Source organism: Chelonia mydas, chromosome 10 (genome assembly GCF_015237465.2).
Source record: "Chelonia mydas isolate rCheMyd1 chromosome 10, rCheMyd1.pri.v2, whole genome shotgun sequence".
Classification (NCBI taxonomy): domain Eukaryota; kingdom Metazoa; phylum Chordata; order Testudines; family Cheloniidae; genus Chelonia; species Chelonia mydas.
This window is the reverse complement of record NC_051250.2, coordinates 2,352,968-2,376,453: the sequence shown is the minus strand read 5'-3', so window position 1 is coordinate 2,376,453 and position 23,486 is coordinate 2,352,968. Positions and strand designations below refer to the sequence as shown.

At 36.7% G+C, this 23,486-nt stretch overlaps 1 protein-coding gene across 5 annotated transcripts in view; it reads left to right on the top strand.

Annotated features, from left to right (window-relative positions):
- The window catches only part of RBBP6 (RB binding protein 6, ubiquitin ligase), a 43,646-nt gene that overhangs the window by 13,107 nt on the left and 7,053 nt on the right, over nt 1–23,486 (top strand). Inside the window, exons 3-16 of one of the 5 annotated variants that reach the window (XM_027821048.3) lie at nt 1,493–1,531; nt 3,430–3,466; nt 8,744–8,788; nt 11,309–11,397; nt 11,508–11,604; nt 12,832–12,971; nt 14,877–15,049; nt 16,489–16,592; nt 17,160–17,464; nt 19,482–19,581; nt 19,663–19,741; nt 19,828–19,885; nt 21,125–21,490; nt 21,848–21,949. In XM_027821048.3, coding sequence (XP_027676849.2) covers nt 1,493–1,531; nt 3,430–3,466; nt 8,744–8,788; nt 11,309–11,397; nt 11,508–11,604; nt 12,832–12,971; nt 14,877–15,049; nt 16,489–16,592; nt 17,160–17,464; nt 19,482–19,581; nt 19,663–19,741; nt 19,828–19,885; nt 21,125–21,490; nt 21,848–21,949 — 1,734 coding nt within the window. The remainder of the gene's footprint in view (nt 1–1,492; nt 1,532–3,429; nt 3,467–8,743; nt 8,789–11,308; nt 11,398–11,507; nt 11,605–12,831; nt 12,972–14,876; nt 15,050–16,488; nt 16,593–17,159; nt 17,465–19,481; nt 19,582–19,662; nt 19,742–19,827; nt 19,886–21,124; nt 21,491–21,847; nt 21,950–23,486) is intronic. The other 4 variants (XM_007058607.4, XM_037911002.2, XM_037911001.2 and 1 more) reach the window with 4 other exon arrangements.

Sequence of the window (23,486 nt, the reverse complement as noted above, 5' to 3'; positions counted from 1 at the left end):
TGACAGGAAAGATTTCATAGCACTTTTTATAAGAAAAACCTATAATGCTTGGCCAAAGTTTTCCCCTCTCTCATCTCTTATGCGTGTGTGTGTGTGTGTGTGTACACACACACACACACTCTTACTCATTCCCATGTCAGAGATGACTACTTGTCAGTAAGTGGATGGGTGTACTTCTGTCTTGGGACAGGGCAGGACAAGTACTTTATCAACAAACAACTAGTATTAGTATTGGCAACAATCATGGAGTCTTTCATAGAAACAATACTGGAAAGACCAAGGTCCACCATTCTGTATGTCTTCCAAACACAGGAGGTTTTATGTGGGATGTGCCCGCCAGATTCCAAGAGACAGTCACTGCTTCAGTGGAAGGCAAAAAGAACAAGGTTCCCAAATGTGTGTGGTGAGGGAGGTGATAATCCCCCCCCACCCTGAAATTCAGTAATCAGGTCAGCCATTTTGCATGTGAACAAGATTAAAAGATTCTTTCATTAATTCTGTTTTATACTATGTTACCATTGAGCGCCAAATGTCTGTTTTCCCTATTAATCCCAGTATGGAGTAACAGATGTAGTGTTGACTAAAATGTCAGAAATTCCAATGAATGAAGTCAGGATTGCAGGTTGCTTGTTACCCTTCTTTCATCCTGTATTATCCCACTTCTACATTAGTTTCACTAGCTTTGTTTGAATGAGTCATTTTAATCTGTGGCTGAGCAGACAGCATCTTCCTGGTGCTTCAGTGCTATTCCAAAGTAAAGTGTTAGATAGTAACAAATAAGTTACTGAATAGAATAAGTATCTGGATAGAAATCTGTAGGGGGTACAAAAAGAATGGTGCATCTTGCTCTCTCCATAAAGGCTGCCCATTGCTTCTGTGGTGCTCCTAGCCTAAGAAGTAGAAGGCAAAGTGCAGAACTGACTCCTGAGTAGTTGCATACTGTGTGCCGATTTAATTATTAAGCTGCTCATTAGTATAGTTAACTTAAAAATAAGCAGCTTTGAGATTTCAAGCCCAGAACTACATTATTGTTGTATGCAATGCCTTTCAAAATTTACTGTTCATCTTGTAGCATGTTCTTCAAGGTAAACACATTGATCAACAAATGTGTGATGTGTATCTTAAAGAACTTCCTCACCTATCCCCACCTTTGGGATGTACTTACCTCTGATTTGATTGTGAGCATGGAACAGTTTTCCTAGTAGTGACTGTTGTAAGCACAAGTCCTACATGCATAAATAAATTCCATGCGAGGCTTTAAACTGCCTCAGCTCATGGGAGACTTTTCGCAACTTCATTAATTAAATATACAACTCTTATTAACAATACCAGCAGTTGCATGCCTAGTTCTCTAAGTAGTTTGCAGATCCAGAATCAATATGTAGAACCTCAACACACTTTCAAATGTAATAAAGGAATTCCTAAATACTGTAGAATATTCAGGATTTATTTTGAGCAAATTCTGGTAATTAAGACTTTTTTTTTGTCACAGGACTCCTAAACCGCACAAAATCCTAGAAACTTCTTTCAGGTGATGTTTCTACTACTACTTTTAGTCAATATAGCATATATAAAAGGTTTACTATCTGGGCACTTTCGTGGCTAAAATCAGCAGATCCCTCACCAGGGTGTTTGGGCTTCCACAAAGAAATCCTGTATGAGGACCACATTGCTGAGGATTTATAGTATTATTCACCGTACCTCAAACATTCTACTTCTTAGCACAATTTTAACTTGTAAGAATTCACATTTCAAACAATAGAATCCAATAATATTTCAATATCAGACACATTTCAAACAATAGAAATGTAGGGCTGAAGGAATCTTGAGGTAATCTAGCCCATCCCCCCATGCTGAGGCAGGACCAAGTATACCTCTACACCATCCCTGACCGGTGTTTGTCTAACCTGTTCTTAAAAACCTCCAATGATAGGGATTCCATGATTTTCCTTGGTAATCTATTCCGGTACTTTCCTAACCTTATAGTTAGAAAAATTTTCCTAGCATCTAACCTGAGTCTCCCTTGCTGCAGATTAAGCTTCTTGTTCTCCCTTCAGTGGACATTGTGAACAATTGATCACTGTCCTCTTTATAACATCCCTCAGTCATCTTTTCTCAAGACTAAACATGGCCAGTTTTTTTTAACCTTTCCTCATAGGTCAAGTTTTCTAAACCTTTTATCATTTTTGTTGTTCTCCTCTGGACTCTACAATTTGTCCACATCTTTCCTAAAGTGTGGCACCCAAAACTGAGCACAATATTCCAGCTAAGGCTTCACCATGTCAAATAGAGTGGAACAATTATCTCCTGCATTTTACATACATGCACCTATTAATACATCCCAGAATATTAGCCTTTTTTTGCAACTGCATCACATATTGGTTCATACTCAGTTTGTGATGTACTATAATCCCTGGATCCTTTCTGCAGTACTATTGCCTGGCCAGCTATTCCCCAGTTTGTGTTTATGCATTTGATTTTTCTTTCCTAAGTGTAGCACTTGGCATTTTCTTTATTGAATTTCATCTTGTTGATTTCAGATTGATTCTCCAATTTGTGTAGGTCACTTTGAGTTTTAATCCTGTCCTCCAAAGTGCTTGCAATCACTCCCAGCTTGGTGTCATCCCCAAATTTTATAAGCATACTCTGCATTCCATTATCTAAGTCATTAATGAAAATGTTGAAAAATACCAGACCCAGGACAGACCCTTGCAGAACCCAGCTAGCTATATCCTCCCAGTTTGACAGTGAACCATTGATAACTACTCTTAGTACAGTTTTTCAGCCATTTGTTCACCCCTTATGATTTCATCTAGAGCATATTTCCCTAGTTTGTTTGAGAATGTCATGCGAGACTGTGTCAAACGCCTTACTAAAATCACGATATATCATGTCTACTACTTCCTCCCTTCCACTAGGCCAATAACTGTCTAGACTACCACTTTTCTTTTTCAGAAGCTAGAATAATAATCAAATACAGTCAGTGAGTCTCAGAGCTGATCCTTAGTATAACTGCATTAGGAATGTCAGAGTTGTTTGGATACTGTAAGCCCCTGCTTAGATAGGTGATAGTCTGACTGAGAATACAGAATTGTAGCATGAAGCAGTTCATATTTAGGATCATTAATATGTTGGCAATTGTCCAAAGGCAGACTTGTTGAATTTTAAATTCAATTTTTACTAAATAAATTTTATTCCACAAACATGAGTCTTACAATACTTGTTTTGAAAATACAAAATATAAATGTAACTTCAAAGTAATGCTGTGATGCCCAAGGGAGAACAGTTTCTCTAGTCACCTAAATTTCCATATTCACTAAATTATCAGAACATATAATATTGGTAATCACAGCATAGTATGTTTTCATTGTTTGTTTGAAGGATATAAACAGTGTTCTTATTCTGACAACTTTTTATTTCTTCTTCTAGAAGTCGAACTGAACCAGTGAGTGGAACTTCAAAAGCAGTATGTAAAAACACAATCTCACACTTTTTTCCTACACACTGCACTTAATTATAAACAATAATGTAGCAAATTAATTTTCTAAACATTAACTTAAAATTTAACTTCCAACAAAGCACAGTATATATTGTAAATACAATGTATTTGATGCAAAATAGTAAAAATATTGAGTAATGCCATCATTTGCACACTTTTAATGTGAATACTAGTATTTGTGCCAAGTAATGCATTGTATTTCATATTGAATATGCTAGAATACTTCCTGTATGACTTTGTGTTGTACAGATAATGTATGATCAATTTTAGATCATGAAGGTTCAAGGTTTGCACAATTGAACATGGTGCCATGTTCTACATCTGTCTGTCTATAGTTAGTAATATGTATGTTTGTACAGGTTGTTGTGTGCTTTTTTGTTTCTTGCAATAAAAATGTTTGGAGTGTATTTTTTGCCATTTTCACATTGTATCACTTAGCTTTTGTTTTCAATACTTTTTTTGCCTAATGGTTTTTGAAAATGTTATCAAAAACCACTGAGAAACCATTATTGTTAAACTTTGGTATTGTTCCTTACTTTTTGACTTGGGGTTCAAACAAATGCTGAACCAAATATATCCTAGCATTTCGGGAGGGGGCGCATTTCTCTGCAGCTAAATGGCTCATTTTGCTGTCCTTAAATACTTGAACATTTACATTCCATAAAACTGTGAGATTAAAAAGGAGTGTTTGGGCGCCTCTGAATACATAAATGTCTTGAAACGGTTGCCATGAATTTGACTAACTTTTGGTACACAAAGTGGTATTCTAAAGTTCTGCATTTGATTCTTCCACTTTCTGTGATATACAGTTTAGTATGTCTGCAGACTAAAGTATCCAAAACTTGGTGTAGGAATTTCAGCTAATTAGTCATCTTGTCTGCTAGACCCTTGTGCAATCCAGGTGAAGCCCCCTACCAACCTCCTTAACTCTGACCTGCAGCACATTTTCTGATCTGGGTCAATTCTGAGTTGGATGCTTCTTAAGCTGTCAGTGACCAGGCCTTTCTTTAGTATACCACCACTTCTGCTTTTACAGTTGAAAAAGGGGCTGCATTTTTCTTTAGGTTTGACACACTGATTGTTAGTCTGTTGCAAAATACAGAATTATAGTTACACAAACAAATATTTAACTGGTTATGGTGTAGACTTTGACTTGCTGATTGGGTTGAATATTGTGCATAATTCAAACATTTCAAAATAGTCCTAATTAGTATTCAGAATTATTACTTGGTGTTTTTTATTTTTCGTTTTTCTTTAAGTACAACTGATTTTTATCTAGAATGGTATGAGGCATTACACTAACCCTGGATCATTGGATCTGATTGCTTGATAAGCTTTTAAAAAAACAGAATCTAGAAATTCCTACCTTTGGGTCGGTGGTCTGTGAAGAATATAGCCTCTGGTTCTCAAGAAATGTAACATAATAAATCTAAAATCCTAGTCTTTTGTACTTGTGGTATTAACATCTTTAAAAACCTAATCTGCAATCCAAAATTCTGTTAGCAGTTCGTTCAAATTGGTTTTTAGACATACTTATGTCTCAGCGCTAGCTCAAATTAGCTTGACTGGCCCAGTGACCCTAGAAGTTAATGTAATGCATTTATGTGAACCACATTTACAGTATTTGGTCTAATTCAGATGAGTTTATTTCTTGAAAACAGTTCTTTTCCTTTTTGTTTACTAGCATGTGTATGAACACAGATCACATGTTCATAAATAAAGTTAACATTCTTTTAGCCTTGTGTGTTCCCTGGCATCTCTGTATTACATTTCTAAGTAGCATCTTATTATGAGCTGATATAGATTTCTCATCAGTTTTAAAAAATATACTTTAAAGAATGGCTGTATTAATTCTAATTAGAACTATTTAAATTAAAATGGAAGCAAAGTAAAAATATTCCCTCTTGTCTTGTTGGCATGATTGGACGCTATTTAGGTTGTGGACAGAAAAAAATCAATTTGGGTCTGATCTTGCCAGTCCTCTACATATGCAGTTTCTGTTAATGATAATACCTAGCTCTTAGTGCTTTTCAACTTTTAAATCTCAAAGACAGTAGGGGTTCGATCCTTGCAGTATCCAGGATAAGTCACTTCCAGTGATGTGGGCACAGTTATTACCTGTAATTGCCCAGCACAACCTAAAATCAGGGTCAAATTCTGTCCTTAGTTATATGTGCACAACTCCCATTGCATGTATCTAAAAGCAGAACTTGGCTCCAGTGTACTAGGATTAAATTAATTGAAAGCTGACACACTAAAAACAAAACATAGGGCAGCAAGTTTAAAATGGGTTAGTATACCTGATATATATTCAAGTAATTTGATAATTATCTTGACTGATTATTTCTGCATTGCCTTGCTCTTTGTGTTCATATCCTCCTACACTGTGCCCATTCTGGCATTGTCACAATATGATTTAGGGTTCTGAACCTTTGTTTTAAAACTGGTGACTACCTTATTAGTATCGGTATGTCAGTAGCAAAAGAAGCCTTAATCAGAATCAATACCCCCATTGTCTTAGGTGCTGTAGAAATACAGAAAACCGTCCTTTGCTCAGAGCACAAGTCACTAAAATGCAGCTGAAATCCTGGTTGGCCAATTCTTCAGTTAACTTGAATCCTGAATATTGTAGGCCTTATAATTGAAACGGAAATCCCTATAGTTCTCCAACAGTGGTCTATGTGTAAAGTTTGCGATTGGATGGTTTGTTGTGCTTCTCACCTCTCCCCCTCCCTCCCTCCCTCCCCGCCCCCCCCCCCCCCCCCGCCAGCTCTACTCCGGTTCCTCTGAGCAGTTTTCGGGTGACATGGGATCCAATCCAATCATTCACCTTTTTGATTATTCAAGTTCTACTACAGTATCAGGTCTGTTCTGTTGCACTCTCACCTGGAGTCACAAGAACCCTGGACATGTAGGTTCCATGTGTCTGAATCCAGTGGCTGGCAGGAAGCTTGACCACATACTATAGTAGAAATTTTGAAAAAGTTGACAGCAAAAAGGAGAAGAATACAAAACAGGCTGGGAGGCCACCAGGAGATACTCGGACATTAAATCAACTATTCACTCCCTCTGGTGGTAATTTAATGTTCAGGAATAACAACATTACCCCCTTCCTTAAGAAATCAGGTCAGACTTGTGTCTAAAACCATTAATGCTTTTGCATGAGAAAATTTTATCTGTTATGTTATCTCGATGTGCTCAAGGTAGAAAATATAACCGATTTAGAAAAGCTATCCATTGGACTCTTGCAGTTGTACTATTAAACACTGAGGAGTCTAGCATTGGCAAAAAATTGATAAAACATTCATAACACTTCATAAATTGTTAAACACAGAAGCTCAGAAACTAATTTTATCAGCTGTAATTGTAAACCATAGCCCTCTTTATTTCCACATGTAAAAAGGAGGGACTTCTGGAACCTCCACTTTCTGGTTATTTAACTGCATTTCCTTTTTTAACCTAATTGAATGTAGAGCATCACAACATAGCATATCGAGATTTTATAGCAGACTGAAATTTTCTTAAATTGAAATTTATAATAAAAAAAAATTCGCAAAGCATTACCATTGAAAAGGGGCTTCATATTCTAAGTCTTCTAATTCTTCCCCTCCATAGAATATTTTCAGGAGTATCATTTCTTGAAGTCTTTGTGACAGTTCAGTAAAAATCCGTGTATAAGTTGTGTTGCAAGTACTGCTCATGTGCAGAAGAGTCCCATGTAGTGGAGGAATCATGAACTCTGGGAACTTTTTGATTGAATGAAGAATAGGTTCATTACAGAAACATTTCCCCAAAGTTGGAATAATACAATTATTCTGTGGCATATTTCTACTACGTTAAGTAAGGTAGAATTTCTATAGGATTCTTTAAAAACCTGTTCCATTACTTTTTTTTTTCTTTTTAATCTTTCTCCAGCTTATGCTAGTGATAGTATTGGCCTCACTTGAGAGGTCTCTAACTTGTGAAATTTTATTCCATTTCTCCAGTCAGCTTAATTTAAGACAAAATAACCACTGAGCCCAAAATTTCTAAATATTTTCTCTACAAATTTTATTTTGATAATTAAGTATTATTTTGATTATTTAATCATTTCATCCTTGGTGGTGGTGGTGGGATGTTACAATTTGATATCTCTACAAAGAGCACAGGAATTTTCCTTTTCATGTGTGGAAAAATTACATATTACCAATCGTTTTGAATAGGTAATCTAATTTATGCTGCAGTCAATGATCCATTTGAAGCCTTTAAAATCAGCCACTTTCCTGCAAGGTACTTTGTCTGGGCAAGCATATGGGGGTCGCATGGATGAGCAGCTTGCAGGGTTGGGACCTGAGTCTATCTTCGTCACTGAAAGTACGCTTTCTTGCTTTTGTCCATAATGGAGTCCATAACCACTCCTCATGACTGCTATTAAAAACTGTCCTTTTTGGGGGCGTGGGGCGTGAAGGATGTTAAATATTGAAATCTCTATAAAGTCAATTGCACGTTTTCAGTTCAATTTTATAATATGCCCTTCTGTTTTAATAAAATGGACTTGTTTAATTTCTTCCCTGTTCTAGTAAACTCTTATGACATATAGAATTATACAGCTTTTTACTTGTCCTAATTTGATCCAGACAGTTTATTTTGCGACTCATAGATAAGTGGAAGGATTGCTTTTATGAAATGGATTTTTTTTGACAAGATTTTATCTCTGGGCTGATATGCCTGTTCTTTCTTTTGGCAACAGGCGACTGTGTACTTCACAAAAGCATAACCACACTCATTCATGATTAAGTGTTAAATTACAAAATATAGTAAACATATATTTATACGTTAACACAATTCTTTCTCAAACTAACTTTAAAAAATTATTTTAAAAAATTTAACCCAGTTAGCTACAAAGTGAGAAGTATTTGTTCTGTCCGTAATATATTGAGTCCTATTGATTTAGGGCGCTATGGGGTCTCATCAAGGGGAGAAGAGGCTCTGAGTCAATACATTGATTTAAGCAAGTTGCTTCACTATTTTAGTGTCTTCCCCTTAGAAGCTGACCTCTCCTGATCTATCACGCATTTTTAAAGCTGCCATGGTTTTGGGCCCCATTTCTTTTGTGCAAATAAAAATTGCACTACTTTGGAAAATGCCTCTGTCAATAACACGCACAAAAAATACCCAGAGTAGACATTCAAACTACAATAGAGGCTAAATATCGCTATGTTTTGACTGTGGAACTTGAATGTGTGTTTAATTTTTTGTGAACAGATTGATGACTCTTCTGCATCTATTTCTCTGGCCCAGCTTACAAAGGTATATATACATATATATTCTTGTCAAATAAAACTGAATGAATTGTTTGCTTGATATTTAAATGTCTTATATTGTGTTCTATATCTGGCTAATTTTGTAATATGAGCAAAATTTTATTTTAGTGAAAAGTGCTGACTTTAACTTGAAAATTTGTGTATATATTGATTGATACTATCCTGTAAAGAGTAGTTCCCAGTTTGGGAAGATAGAAGGGGAGTACCTTATCAGCCTCAGCATAATGTTGCAGTATTACTCATCTTCAAGACACAAGGAAGAAGCACTTCAGAAGCTGTTTACCGTTTCTTTCATACGTTCCGTTAATTTTCCATTGGAAACTAGCACAATTTTTAAAGAAGAATTTAATAATATTTTGGCTGTAAGTTATGGACTTGCCAGAGTTTTTTGCAACAGCCAAAATAGAAGCTTTTCGTTAACATGGACAATTGCATGGTTATTTTTTGGATTTCTAGACTTTCCAGTGCTAGACCAATTCTTTGAGTGTTGCACATAATTTCATAAGTTGTAGACTTGTAGTATATATACAGTGGACAACATTTATACAATCTAATTTGTTTGAACACAGACTTGTAAATTGTGTAAATGTATCAATTGTTTATAGGAATATACCAATGTGTATTTGTGGCATATTGGCAAATGTGACCTTTTGAAACTGTTGTATATCCCATGTTTTGCTATGAAACTGCTTGCATTTTCTGCTCAATGATGTGTGACTTTGTTGGGAAAGCACTAGTGACTACACTTTCTAAAAAGATACTGTAGTATCAGCCAAGTAAATTATTGCTCTTTTAAAATTTAAAAGATTAGAAAGGTTAGGACATTATACAGAGTAGTTAGACTTCCTTTCTTTTGAGAGTAAAGACTGGCGTTTGTTTTCCAGGGAAAAATATAATTCTTTCCATCTACAGCTTCCCCTCCACTATAAACATGAAAATCTTACATTCATTTGGCAACAAAGAAATTTAACTTGAAAAATAGCCATCTAAAGAGATTGGCTTCCATTAGTGCTGTCCCTAAATCTGTCCTCGGTTTTGTAAGCTCATGTCAACTTTCTTATTCTAAGATGTGAAAAGCTGTCCACGTGGTGTATTCCTTTTTAAGTTTTTTGATAGAACATAAGTATTTCAGAAAAATGCAGAAACACAACATAAAGCACCTCAAAACTGTTACTTACTTTAACCTCTTCAGCACAGATTGGCTTAGCATGGAGGCAATGTGTTTAACAGTTTTCTGTTTTATTCCTATTATGTATTAAATGCCATATTGGAATTTTGGTCTATTCCTACTAATGTTTTGTGCTTTTGGATGTGTTTGTAAACTGTTTGGGTTCAAACAAATTAGTTAAGTATCTGTAAATCACATTTTCTGTAAATGTTAATGGAAATGGTTTCATAGATGTCAATCTGGATGATGTTACTGTTAAGAAAAGCTATGTATATGAAACAACCATTTAATAAAATGTTGAAACTAGTTGGTTGCTTTTGTGAATGAATGTATAAAAAGATAAAATACTTTGAGTGGTTGATCTGAATGCTAGGTGCTTGAAGATCCAAGTAATTAGCAGTCACTCCCTTAGACCCTGCTTGTATCTGGACTAGTGTGTAATGAAATATTTTAACGAGTACTGGTAAATTTTAATTTTTTTTCCTCAGTTGGCTTCAGTATTTTGAAAGGTTAGCTCCACATATGAGGATTACATTTACAGTTTTCATATTAAAGAGAGACAGTCAACTTGAAAGCTATTTATCTACAAATTTTGTATCTGCTGTAGTTACAACACTTCATAGTGTAAAGTTAACAAAAATACATTTTTAGTCTATTTACACGTGACAGAACGCTGTGTATAGTCAGTTTCTGCTTTACTGAAAAGACCCTTCTAAAAATCTCAGGAGGGGAATACACATACCCTTATTTAAAAAACTAAAGGAATTTTAAAAGCACATTCTCTTCAAGGGTGCTATATCAGAGACCCAGACTTTATTTAAAACAAAACAAACAAAAGAGTAAGTTTCAAATAATTCAAGTTGAGTGTCCTTTTAACACTGAAATGTAAATATTGCTACTTGTATCCATATTTCTGAATAAATACAAATACACTGAGCGTACTTTTTCATGTAGTCTGGAGCTTAATATTCAGTTTCTTTAACTTAAAAGTACTGAATAAGATTTTTGTACACTTAGCTTAAGTCCAAGCCCACTTTTGTTTTAAAGAAAATTGGAGCAGTTACACAAGTCTTTATGTAAGGTACAAACAGAGCCTAAGGTTTTGAGTGTCCAAGAAAGCTTTTCTCAAGTAGACTAACAGGCACACAAACATCATGTAATGGCTTAAGGACTCCCCAGAACATCTTCATGACAATATAAAATATAAGCAGCAATTTTGATGCAACTTCAGTTAGATTTGTGCTGCTCTTTACAGGATTGGATGAGTGGTGTTGTCTTTGGCTGTGTGGACTTAATTGTGTTTCTAATGTGTGTGTCAAATAATTACCTATTAAACAGACTGCCAATCTGGCTGAAGCCAATGCTTCCGAAGAAGATAAAATAAAAGCTATGATGTCACAGTCTGGCCATGAATATGATCCAATCAAGTAAGTGTTTATAATGTCAAATCTGTTCCTTGAAGATTATGGACAAATTGTACAGATATGCTTATGTTCTGTTTAAAAACTGTAGACACACCTTTTTTAAACCTTTTTAGTTACATGAAGAAACCTTTGGGTCCACCTCCACCATCCTATACGTGCTTTCGTTGTGGAAAACCTGGTCATTACATAAAGAATTGTCCAACAAATGGGGTAAGAGTCTATGGAGGGATTTGCACTGTTATGTTTTTAGTAGTATGAGTTTATTGCATTTTATGATCTAACTTAAACACATAGGCAAGATAATTCATAGCAAACGCTGAAACTCTGCTCTGAATTTCTCCTTTTGTGCCTATGCATAGTAGCTGATAGTGTTTAACTGTATACTATTTGTTGACAAGACATCCACTCCGATAGAGTGGAGAGCTTTGTTTAGTAATTCAGATTTCTGGCAGGGTTTAGTTTATGTATTTAAAAAAATTCATTTTCAGAGTTAGTATCTTTTTCCAGAATAGGAATGCACTGTAGAGATAAATATTCCATTCTGAGAGGTTTTTCTGCCTTGTGTTCCTCTGAATTGCAAGACATTAAGGGGGGAGGGGGGGACCTTTGCAATATGTTTATCTATCTGATCTATTTTTAAAAGTAGTAATTGCACATTTGAAGTAAGGAATAAAGGTTTAGTTATTTATATTCGTGATAGTTAGCCTCATTTCAGTGTGTGGAGTAATGTGAGTTTATAGAATGGATTCTAAAAACTGTGTGCGGAGGTGTCAAAAATCAAGGAGAATTTAGAAGAATTTTTTTCTAAAATATTTTAAGTTTATCAGTAAAGAAAAGGAGAGAAATTGTGGGAAGGGGATATGTCCTGTACTTTCCGCTGCGTTGGTATTGCAAGCCCTCTTTGCCTCATCCCAGTGCGTCTTGCACTTTCATATTGCAAGCTGTGGAATGCTTCATGCTTACCTGAGACTTGTCACATCCTCCATAGTTTCAATATCGATTTTGTATGAATAAACCAATTCACATTTGAATGCTTTATCATTTTAATTGTACACATGAGTGTAAAGAGGATGCGTCTTCCAACTATTCTCCTCCTGTAGATTCAAATGTATGTGACATCTACTCTGTAGCATAAATATTTTACAGCCACTATTACATGAATGGAGAGATTATCACTTTAGGGCCTAGTACTGCAAAGACCTGTGCTTGTGTTTGACTTCAAGCACAGGAGTTGTCCCATTTTGTTCAAAACACCTGCCTGATTCTTTGCAGTGTCTTAGTCAGTTAAGGAATTATATGTATTTATCATGCAGTCCTCATATTTGCAAAGGAAAAAAAATTAATTTTTTTTATCACTCACACACTTAAACATTCAGATGCCCTTTTAAATGGGTTCCATTTAAAGCTGAAATATATCTGGATTCTTTTTCTTAACAGGACAAAAATTTTGAGTCTGTTCCCAGGATTAAAAAGAGCACAGGAATTCCCAGGAGTTTCATGATGGAAGTGAAAGATCCCAATACAAAGGGTGCTATGCTTACAAACACAGGAAAATATGCAATACCAACTATTGATGCGTAAGTATTTAGTACTTCAGAGGTGGCCAAAGTATAACCAACAGAGACTACATCAAAATGGAGCAATGTAGGTTGGCATCTGTGGTCTCCAGGGGCTCTGGCACAGTATCTGAGTGGCTGCAGTCTGCTCTGTATAATGCTAATGGGGTGCAACCATGGCAAACTTGTCATTGTGGCTCTAACTGGGAAAATATTGGTACTCCCTGAAGCTGATGTAAATGTATTTTTAACCTTTTTCTTGTTCCATTCGTACATATGCTCGTAACTTGCTATGCAGATATATGCACACAATACACAGGTGTGTGTGTCACCATGTCTAGGCACCCTCTCTGCCCCTCCGACTGTGTTCAGTTTGCTGTTGCAAATAATTCACTTTGGCAGTAAAATGATTTGAAAACCTTGACTGAAATATGCTGGGCTAATATTTTAATGTGTCATAAAGCATGCATATTAGTTCACAGAAATTAGCACTGAGACAGTGAATATTGGGCTATGTAAACATAGCAAAAGCCTGAAACATTTTGGGGTATGTACAGCAACAGCATCTGATCTTGTCCATTTCCATTGCTGGCTAGAAAGCTTTGGCTTACAAATAAATCCTTCATTTAAGTATAATAGCAAGGTTTTGAAAATGAATAGTTGGTCTTTGAATGAAAAGCTTCTTAAAAGTGAACATTTTATAAAAATGGCCAACACTGAGATGGCAGCATTCTCTACTGGCTAGCTCAGGGAGTTGAGATTCTGTGCCCTTGACTTGGTGTGAATTGGACTAGTCACCTAAACTTTCTACCTCAGTTTCACTGCTATAGGAATGCTGATGATGTTGTTTTAAATAATATTTGCAGCTGTAGTTAAGCACTTTTTTAAAAAAGCTGATTTTCAGCTTATGCTACATCTACTTCATAGGTTTCTTGCAAAACACTGAGCAGCTCTAGATGAAACTGCCAGTTTCAGCCAAGACACCAAAGGTCTTAAGATCAGATGGTCTTTAGTGTTTTTATGTAAACTGATTAAGATATACCAAAAAAATAGTAATAGCAAGAATTAATAAATACCTACGTGCCTGTGGAAAACCTTGCTGATGCTGAAGTTGTTCATATGTTGAAATCCAAAACTCCTTCGTGCAAAACACACTGCAAACTCAGGTCTGGTGGAAATGCTGCTCTCACTCAGTAAAGGCACTGGAAGTTCAGGAAATCTGAGTTCACCCTATTTGTTTTAACTCAGTAGAAAATAGTTATCCTCTGTAAGGTCCTACCTAATACAACAAACACACATGCTGATGACCTAATCCAACAAACACACTTTTTTTAAATAGTGCAGAATCCTCAATAAGAAGGAGGGAAGGATAAGGATTACTTGGGTTTATATGGACGTTTTGGTGGTGATGGCAGATGGTATGAATGTGGTTGCATTGTATGTAGTGTACATCAAAATTTGTCTAAAAATAGAAATAACTACTTGACCTGATAAAATCCCATTAAATACCAATATATATCAAATGTTTTTATGTAATATTGTATGGTTGTTAGAAACCAAGAAAATATTGGTGTGGTGGGTTGAGGGAGAGGGATCTACATAACCTTTATATCTAGTTCATACTGTAATTTTAAAAAGGTACCTGTTATACAGCTAAAACTCAACCTTTTCTAAATCTCAATTCATTTTTCCATTGTGTACCTCCTTATGTAGAAACAGTATCATGTTTGATCTGTGCTAATTATGCAATAAATAATCACTTACCTGTTTAGAGATTAAATCTCTCTTGCGTAATATATAATACTAAGTATATGGTTGAATTCTGTTTAGCAAGTGTTTTCTTGATTTATTAATTCTGTTATAAAATCTGAAATTTTTATGCCCCTTCTTTAAACAGATAGTCTTAAATTAAATTATTTCTTTCAGGGAGGCTTATGCTATAGGGAAGAAGGAAAAGCCCCCTTTCCTCCCGGAGGAACCATCCTCCTCCTCAGAAGAGGACGATCCTATTCCAGATGAATTGTTGTGTCTAATCTGCAAAGATATAATGAATGATGCAGTTGTCATTCCCTGCTGTGGAAACAGTTATTGTGATGAATGTAAGTGCCATAGTCTGACATTATAGTTAACTCAGATGCCAAATGATCGTGTAAAATGAACAGGAATCTGAATTAACAAAAAATGCTATACTACTCTTTATTCTGAAACAGGGGTATCTGTTAACCAGAACATTCTTGCATTTTATCTTTGGGTAAAGGAAGAATGCTGGAGATGATTTTAGCTGGAACTCAGATTAGAGGAATTTTTTACATAGGGATGGAAAAACATAAGAAGTGAACGCTTGTATTATTATTTTTTATAGTCCCTGATGTTGAAGACATCTAGTTTGAATAAATGCTTTCTCAAGCTCTTCTTCTCCTTTGTTTCTGTTGTTTGATTTGGTACTAGTTGTCATCAATTTGCCATATAAATTGTTAGTATCCCAAATACAACACTGGCAATTAACTGGAGGCTCAAACAAGAGGAAAGATAGACTGTTGTTCAAACTCCTCTTTTAAAAGGACCGTTAGTTAAAAATATAATCTTAACCTAATTTACTAATGCTTTCTTAGAAATAAAATTTACCCATTAATCTAGAGATAGATTACTTATTGTATCCCATTCCACTAGACAATGAAAATAAACTAGTTAAATCAGTTTCACTGACTGACTGTTGTGCACTAACTTTATCTTGTACTTTGTGATTTGCAAACATTAAACAATCTTTAAGTACAAACAAGGTGGTGCTTTTTTATTTAAGGTGGATTTTTCAAAAAGCCATGGAAATGGTTCTTTTTTTATACTCTGTAAATCCTTATTTTTACAAAAAATATTTCTGTAATCAACCTGTCATTTCTTTATCTGTTAGTAAAAGTAACTGTTAATTATGAAAAAAGAAAAGGAGTACTAGTGGCACATTAGAGACTAACCAATTTATTTGAGCATACGCTTTCGTGAGCTACAGCTCACTTCATCGGATGCAAGTGAAAGCTTATGCTCAAATAAATTGGTTAGTCTCTGAGGTGCCACTAGTACTCCTTTTCTTTTTGTGAATACAGACTAACACAGCTGCTACTCTGAAACCTGTTAATTATGAGTGTATGGTCACAGAATTTGTTTTAAAGTATAATACTACATACTAGAACTTCTCAATAAGTCCCTGTTTAAATGTTTTCTGCCCCGTCCATGTTTCCCCTGGACCCCATTGTTTGTTGTGTACAGGGATATGAGAGGTTTCAGAGTAGCAGCCGTGTTAGTCTGTATTCGCAAAAAGAAAAGGAGTACTTGTGGCACCTTAGAGACTGACAGATTTATTTGAGCATAAGCTGTGAGCTACAGCTCACTGCATCCAGTGAAGTGAGCTGTAGCTCACGAAAGCTTTTGCTCAAATAAACTCGTTAGTCTCTAAGGTGCCACAAGTACCCCTTTTCTTTTAGGGATATGAGAGTAAAGTATGACCCAAATATTTGTTAGCTTAGGTACTTCTGTTTGTTCACAGGTATCAGAACATCACTACTGGAATCAGAGGAACATACCTGCCCAACTTGTCATCAAACAGATGTTTCCCCTGATGCTTTAATTGCCAACAAATTCTTACGCCAGGTAACTTCACTTTACATATAATGTATGTACGAAAAGCTCATCTTATTTGTAAGTAGCTAAGGGGCAGGAAAATTCTACTTCATGGAGCCATCACTATAATTAAGACTGGCTGAGATTTGCATTTTCAAATCTGTTAATGGCTTATTTTGAAATGATCACTTTAAAAATACAGAGCAATTTCCTGATTTATGATATTAGAAAATTGGCTCACTTCTAGATTTCAGCAAAAAACGTTGACATATTTTCATTGTTGAATATATATGTTGTCAAAAGGATGCTCTGATGTTGGTTTACACAAAGAAATCATGCTTCCAGTTTTCACTGTTGCAAAGAGAAGCTTGAAAATCTGAAGAAAGTGCAAACGAATGCAGTGCTATTCCCATCTGAGGACAGCCTCGTACAATAGCTCTGCAGAGAGTGAACTTCCTTTTTTACCTTCGTGCAGTTGTTAGCTCTGAAAACTAGAGAGAATAGTTCAACCGTAACACTTAGTGAAGGAAGTCTTTTATAGGGATCATAATATACATACTAGTAACTTTTATGTAACAATGATTTTTCTACCTCTAGGCTGTAAACAACTTCAAAAATGAAACTGGCTACACAAAAAGGCTCCGTAAGCAGATACAACCACCAAGACAGACAGTTCAGCGGAACCTGCAACCTGCAGTAAGGCCTCCAGTTTCCAGACAACAGGATCCTCTAATGATTCCAGTCACTTCTGCGCCTTCTCTAACATCGTCACTGACTCCTAGTCAATCATCTGTGACAACTACTTTGCCAGTAAATCAGTCTTCTGCCACCACACCTGCTGCTGATATCTCTGCAACAATGTCCATATCTCTTCACTCTGAAAAACCAGAAGGACCTTTTCAGTAAGTAAACTTGTAGTTTAACGCAACTGAAAAAGAAATAAAAATGTTAATGCTGGTTTTCCACTTTCATTGACTTCTGATGCTTTATCTTGTCTGGTAGCTGTTTATATGTGCTTTAGTGATGGTTGAGAGACAAACCTCTCCTTTCCAGCTCCAAGTACAGCCTTGGAGGATCTCATTTATCATATTGTCTTTCACTTTCCCTGCTGTAACTTAACAGGTCTTGAGAGTAATCCGAATGCCAAGTTTCATTCACCTTGTATTCTGATAGGGTGGAATTCACAAACTTAGTTTTCCCCTGCCACTCCTCCTTGAAATCAATGATGTGTTCTTTGACACATTATATATATCCAACATATGAACACTTCATGACCTTGTGAGACCTTATTCTTTTAGTAGGGACTCCATGTGGTACTAGGAGAATGGTACTCAAGCATTTGTTTCCGTAGACTTTTCTTATCTATTTGAGGTACGGCACACCAAGTCTTATTTAATTCATGTGTATCTGTTTCTTTGTAGAAGAATTAGTTACGTTAGTCTGCTCCTATGGAGATGCTCACCATTCTTTTAAATAAAGATGCAGTTTTGTGATATGTTGGTGACATGCATCACTCAAGAGCAGCCAATTCCCCAGAAGCACATGTCTTGGTGACTGTTTGGTCACTACTAAATCTCTCCCAGTGTAGGATTACTTTCTTATAGGAATTCTTCTCCCAGTGTCTTTTCTGGGGGAAGACTCTTTAAATTTAGCAGAGAACAGCAGCAGCTAAAGTTACCATTTTGTTACTTGATACATCAGTCTCTTCCAATTGGAAAGCATTCTTGATTCCTGTTAGAGTATGTCTACACTGACATTTTATAGCACTCTAACTTGCTGATGTAAAAAGTCACCCCCCTGAGCGCAGCAAGTCTGAGTGCTTTAAAGCGCTAGTGTAGACAGGCTCCGAGCGCTGAGAGCTAATCCCCTCAAGGAGGTGGATTACCAGGAGTGCTGGGAGAGCTCTCTCCCAGTGCTTGTGTGCAACCACACTCGCACTTCAAAGCACCGCCGCGGGAGCGCTTCTAGTTTCCAGTGTAGACATACCCTTAGGTTTGCTTTTCTTACTATTGAGGAGACATGGTGCATTTTCTTAAACTACAAAAATGCATCTACAGGTAAAACTTATTTACATTCATCTCGCTCCTTCTGTTCAAGTTCTATCATCTACATCATATAGGGTCTGACCTAGCTGCAATGAAATACATAAATCAAAGCAACAGTAACATACGTAGGTTTGAGGCATAATGAATCAGAGAGCATTACTTAGCAGCTATGTAAATGTAACTCTTCACAATGTAAATTTAAGGTCCAGAACAGCTTCCTATTAAATTATATTAAAGTCTGCTTTAAAAAAAATAAACTGTAGTTGAAGGCTCACATCTCCAGCTCTGTCGTTTGAACCTACAAGACAGTACCTCTGTCAAACAAAGTGTCAGCCTACCTATTAGAGAGAGAAGGTGGGTGAGGTAATAACTTTTACTTGGCCATCTTCTGTTGGTGAGAGAGACGAGCTTTTGAGCTTACACACAGCTGTTTTTCATAGCAAAATACAAGAATACAATACAAAACAAATACAGTATAGCATACCTATATCATTAAACACCTGAGGGCCATATTTCAAAATGATCTCATCCCAGCCACTAAATTTCTATTTGAAAGTATGTATGTACTAAATTTTACATACCCTGGAACCGAGATCTGAATGTAAAAGTCTAAATGTACACATTCTAAAACTTGCATGTGAAAATACAGAGGCTACTCTGGAAACCTGTGTTTCCTTCTGACCCTCTCATTCGGTACACTTGTACTTTACCTTTTTTACAGTCCTAAATCTGTTTTTATGCAACATTTTCTTATTTGCAATAATTAAAAATTGTGCAGCTTTTTCTTATATACCTCAGTCCTTTTTCTTTCAATAACTGAAAACACCGTATTTGAATATGTCACAAATCTTATGTCCTTTGGTTTTTTTTCCAGCGATGCTGATAGTGTTATACCTCCTGCTGCTATTGTGCCGGCCTCCGAACATTCTAAAACTTCTTCCTCTCTATCGATTAGCACTGTGATGGAAGAGAAGGTAAATTTTACTTGAGCATATGTAATGAGTTTTATGTTTTGAGAAAGCTGCTCTTCTGATTTTTCCCTCTTGATCCCTAAGGGCTATCAGGTTCCTGTACTAAGACAGCCAGCATTACAAGGCCAGCTGACTTCACAAGGACAGTCAATACCCACTACTGGTGAGTAACCACAACTTTAGCCCTGTTCTTATAGAAATATTTCTTCAGATAAACTGAATAGAATTTTTTTTCCCCCCCCCAAATAGGTCAGCCAATAAGAACCAATACGGTTCGCTCTGCAGGCAATAGGCCAGGCTGGGAACCGTAAGTATATTTGCAAAAAATATTTCACTTTCTAGTGCTTTTAATCAGTTTGCTAATTTGTTAAATTTAACTGTGACTTGGTTATTGAACATATTTCATTGTAAACCACCTGTTATCTAAGTATATGTAGACAGGTGTGGTGAATCTAAGCCAAATGGTAATCACCATTTCTATATGCTTTAGTCTGAATTTGTTTTAACAAATTGGAACACTAGATTCCCTTAGGATTACCTAAAGAAAAATTTCAGTGTAATCTGCAAAATATTGCAAAAAATAAACCCACTTTCAAAGAATAAACTGTGAAAAAGATTTTAAAATCTCAAATATAATTTTAAACAATCAGGCAGAAAAGTTCCCTTGTGACAGTTTGCAGAACAGGGCTGAAGGACTTGGCTTCGCCACTGGGAGCTGCTGGAAATCACTTTCACAGCTATAAGTTCTATTCATTAAAGAATTTGGTTAATATTGTTTAAGATGAGTAAATTTATGCAAATAAAAAAAACCCCATGACAGCAATTTTGGGTTCTCTGACTTAGTGCTTTCAAATGGTGAAGCTGATTCCTTTCAATCCTATATATCATCATCCAGCTGATCCTTCTTTCTGGGATGTATAATCATTTATTTGATTACTGTTGTGCTGTAAGCATCCTTCGCTCTTTACAAAACACTTCAAAAAAAAAAAGAAAAAAGAAAAGGAAAAAGGTCCATACCACAAATATATTAAACTCTCAAAATCAGTAAACAGGACAGCAGTTCAGGCACAAGAAAGTGCAGATGCATCATCGTGAGATCAACAACATAGGAAGACGCTAAGAAAGAAGTTTAAAGAAGTTCAAGAGAAGATTAGTTAACATTTGTACAGTGCGTTGAAGATGAGAAGTGCTCAAAGGGCAAAGTATTAAATGTGTCAAAGATTGGCAGAGGAGCGGTGGGCATTTGGTACACGCAAAGTGGGAGACTGTTGTAAGCATAGGGAGCATCTGTCCAAAATTGCAAAACAAAGAGTGAGGAAAGAAGATTGAGGGAGCAGTTGGGAGTGAGGATATGGAGGGGGAGAGTCAGGAGCAAGAGGAGTATAGAATGAAATCAGCAGACATATAAGCAGGGTGGAGTTTGAGACTTAAATTGAGGACAAGGACAGGAAATGCCCTCAGATGGACACCAGCTTCCTTCACTTTCCTCTTTTAAAATAAGGGCAGAGTGTAACAAACAGTGACACGTGTTTTTGGGTTTCTTTAGAAGTTCAAATCGAGGACGCCCGCATAGTGAACGTACACAAAGGACTCAGGCCCCAACATTACCAGCATCAACACCTGTCTTTGTGACTGTGCCTCCTCCTCCCCTGTTTCCTCCACCTCCCCATGCACTTCCTCTTCCACCGGGGGTACCTCCACCACAGTTTCCTCCTCAGTTTCCACCTGGTCAGCCTCCACCTGCTGGGTACAATGTCCCCCCACCGGGATACCCCCCAGCTCCTGCAAACATATCAACACCTTGGGTACCAACAGCAGTACCAACGGCTCATTCAAATACCATCCCAACGACACAAGCACCTCCTTTATCTAGGGAGGAATTTTACAGAGAGCAGCGGAGACTTAAAGAGGAGTAAGTATTTGGCTCTGAATGAAGTTGCATTATTTTTCATTATTCTTTTTCAGTAGCATATTGGACAGCAATTACACTAAAGTGCATCTGTCATAAGCAAAAGTGACATATAAAGCAAATTTTCCAATGTGCTTTGCATTACAAGGTGGTAAACCTAGAAAACTAAAACAAGACAACTGTAATTCTAAAGTTTGCCATGAAATTCATATAGGAAATATTAGTGTTTTTTCAAAAATATAGGATGTGCATTTTTTTATTTGCATGCAGTGTAAATATTTTAATATTAATGTTTGTTTCTTGATGTCTTTTTTTGTGTGTTTATATGTTCAAACTATCATTATAATTTTATTTTAACAGAGAAAAGAAAAAGTCCAAACTTGATGAGTTTACAAATGATTTTGCTAAGGAATTGATGGAATACAAGAAGATTCAAAAGGAACGTAGACGCTCATTTTCCAGGTAATTGTTTTACATGTCTTGTGACAAAGTTCCTCCTCTACCTTGGTGGGTCTTGCGCTTATTGGCGGATTTGCTCGCCTTGGAGCTTCACGGCAGCCCTCAGCTTGGCTGTTTTTCTGAACCCACAGTCCAGGTCGACTCCTCCTGTGTCTGAACAGGAGTTGGGAGGATTTGGGGGGAACCCGGGCCCGCCCTCTACTCCGGGTTCCAGCCCAGGGCCCTGTGGAATGCAGCTGTCTAGAGTGCCTCCTGGAACAGCTGTGCGACAGCTACAACTCCCTGGGCTATTTCCCCATGGCCTCCTCCCAACACCTTCTTTATCCTCACCATAGGACCTACCTCGTGGTGTCTGATAATGCTTGTACACCTCAGTGCTCCAACAGTCCGCGTTCTCACTCTCAGCTCCTCGTGCCTCTTGTTCCCAGCTCCTCACACACACACCACAAACTGAAGTGAGCTCCTTTTTAAAACCCAGGTGCCCTGATTAGCCTGCCTTAATTGATTCTAGCAGCTTCTTGATTGGCTGCAGGTGTTCTAATCAGCCTGTCTGTCTTAATTGTCTCCGGAAGGTTCCTGATTGTTCTGGAACCTTCCCTGTTTCCTTACCCAGGGAAAAGGGACCTACTTAGCCTGGGGCTAATATATCTGCCTTCTATTACTATCCTGTAGCCATCTTGCCCAACTCTGTCACAGTCTTTAATGCAGAGCCAACTAATCTAGCAGAATTAAAAAGAGTTCTACTCCGTCCCTCTTTCTTCAGAGGGATTAGCAATATGATACAAGTTCATTGGTTAGATCATTGGCAAAATTTGGTCCTGATTGTAATTGACTGGAAATTGTTATAATCTTGCAGCAGTTTGACCCATCTGGAATTATGACTTAGTCTGGTTTGGGTGAGGGAGATCCCTATGCATGCGGTGACACCCTTGTAGACCATCTCATCACAGGCCTAAAACTGAGTAGATGTGCTTACTGAATTCCCTACATGACTCTGTAGGTGTTTCTATGCAATGTGTGAAAAGACTCCACTACTTCTGCCTGTGTGTCATCTAATCTATGGATATTTCGGAAGCGTTTAACTTCCAGGACTGCGTATCTGGTGCCTTTCACTAGCATTAAGTTCACTTTACTTCATTAAGCTTTTTTCAGAAATGAGAAAAAGTTAATTTGCTGTTGTATTTAATTGTTTGGAAACATTTTTGTTAAATTATGGTTGAAGGGCTACTTCATTGGGAACTGATAAAAGTGTAGTGTCATGTTAAATTAGGCATCTTTTTTTAAAAGTTTCTACAAGCAAAATATCTTCAGGGTCCTGAAAGTCCTCAAAAGCTTCCCACCCTAATAGTACAGATCTGTTCGGCAACGTTGGTCTGAATAATTCTTCAGTAATACTATACAAATCACAGTATTGGTAGTAAGAAAAGGAGGACTTGTGGCACCTTAGAGACTAACAAATTTATTTGAGCATAAGCTTTTGTGAGCTACAGCTCAGTTCATCGGAATAATTTGTTAGTCTCTAAGGTGCCACAAGTCCTTC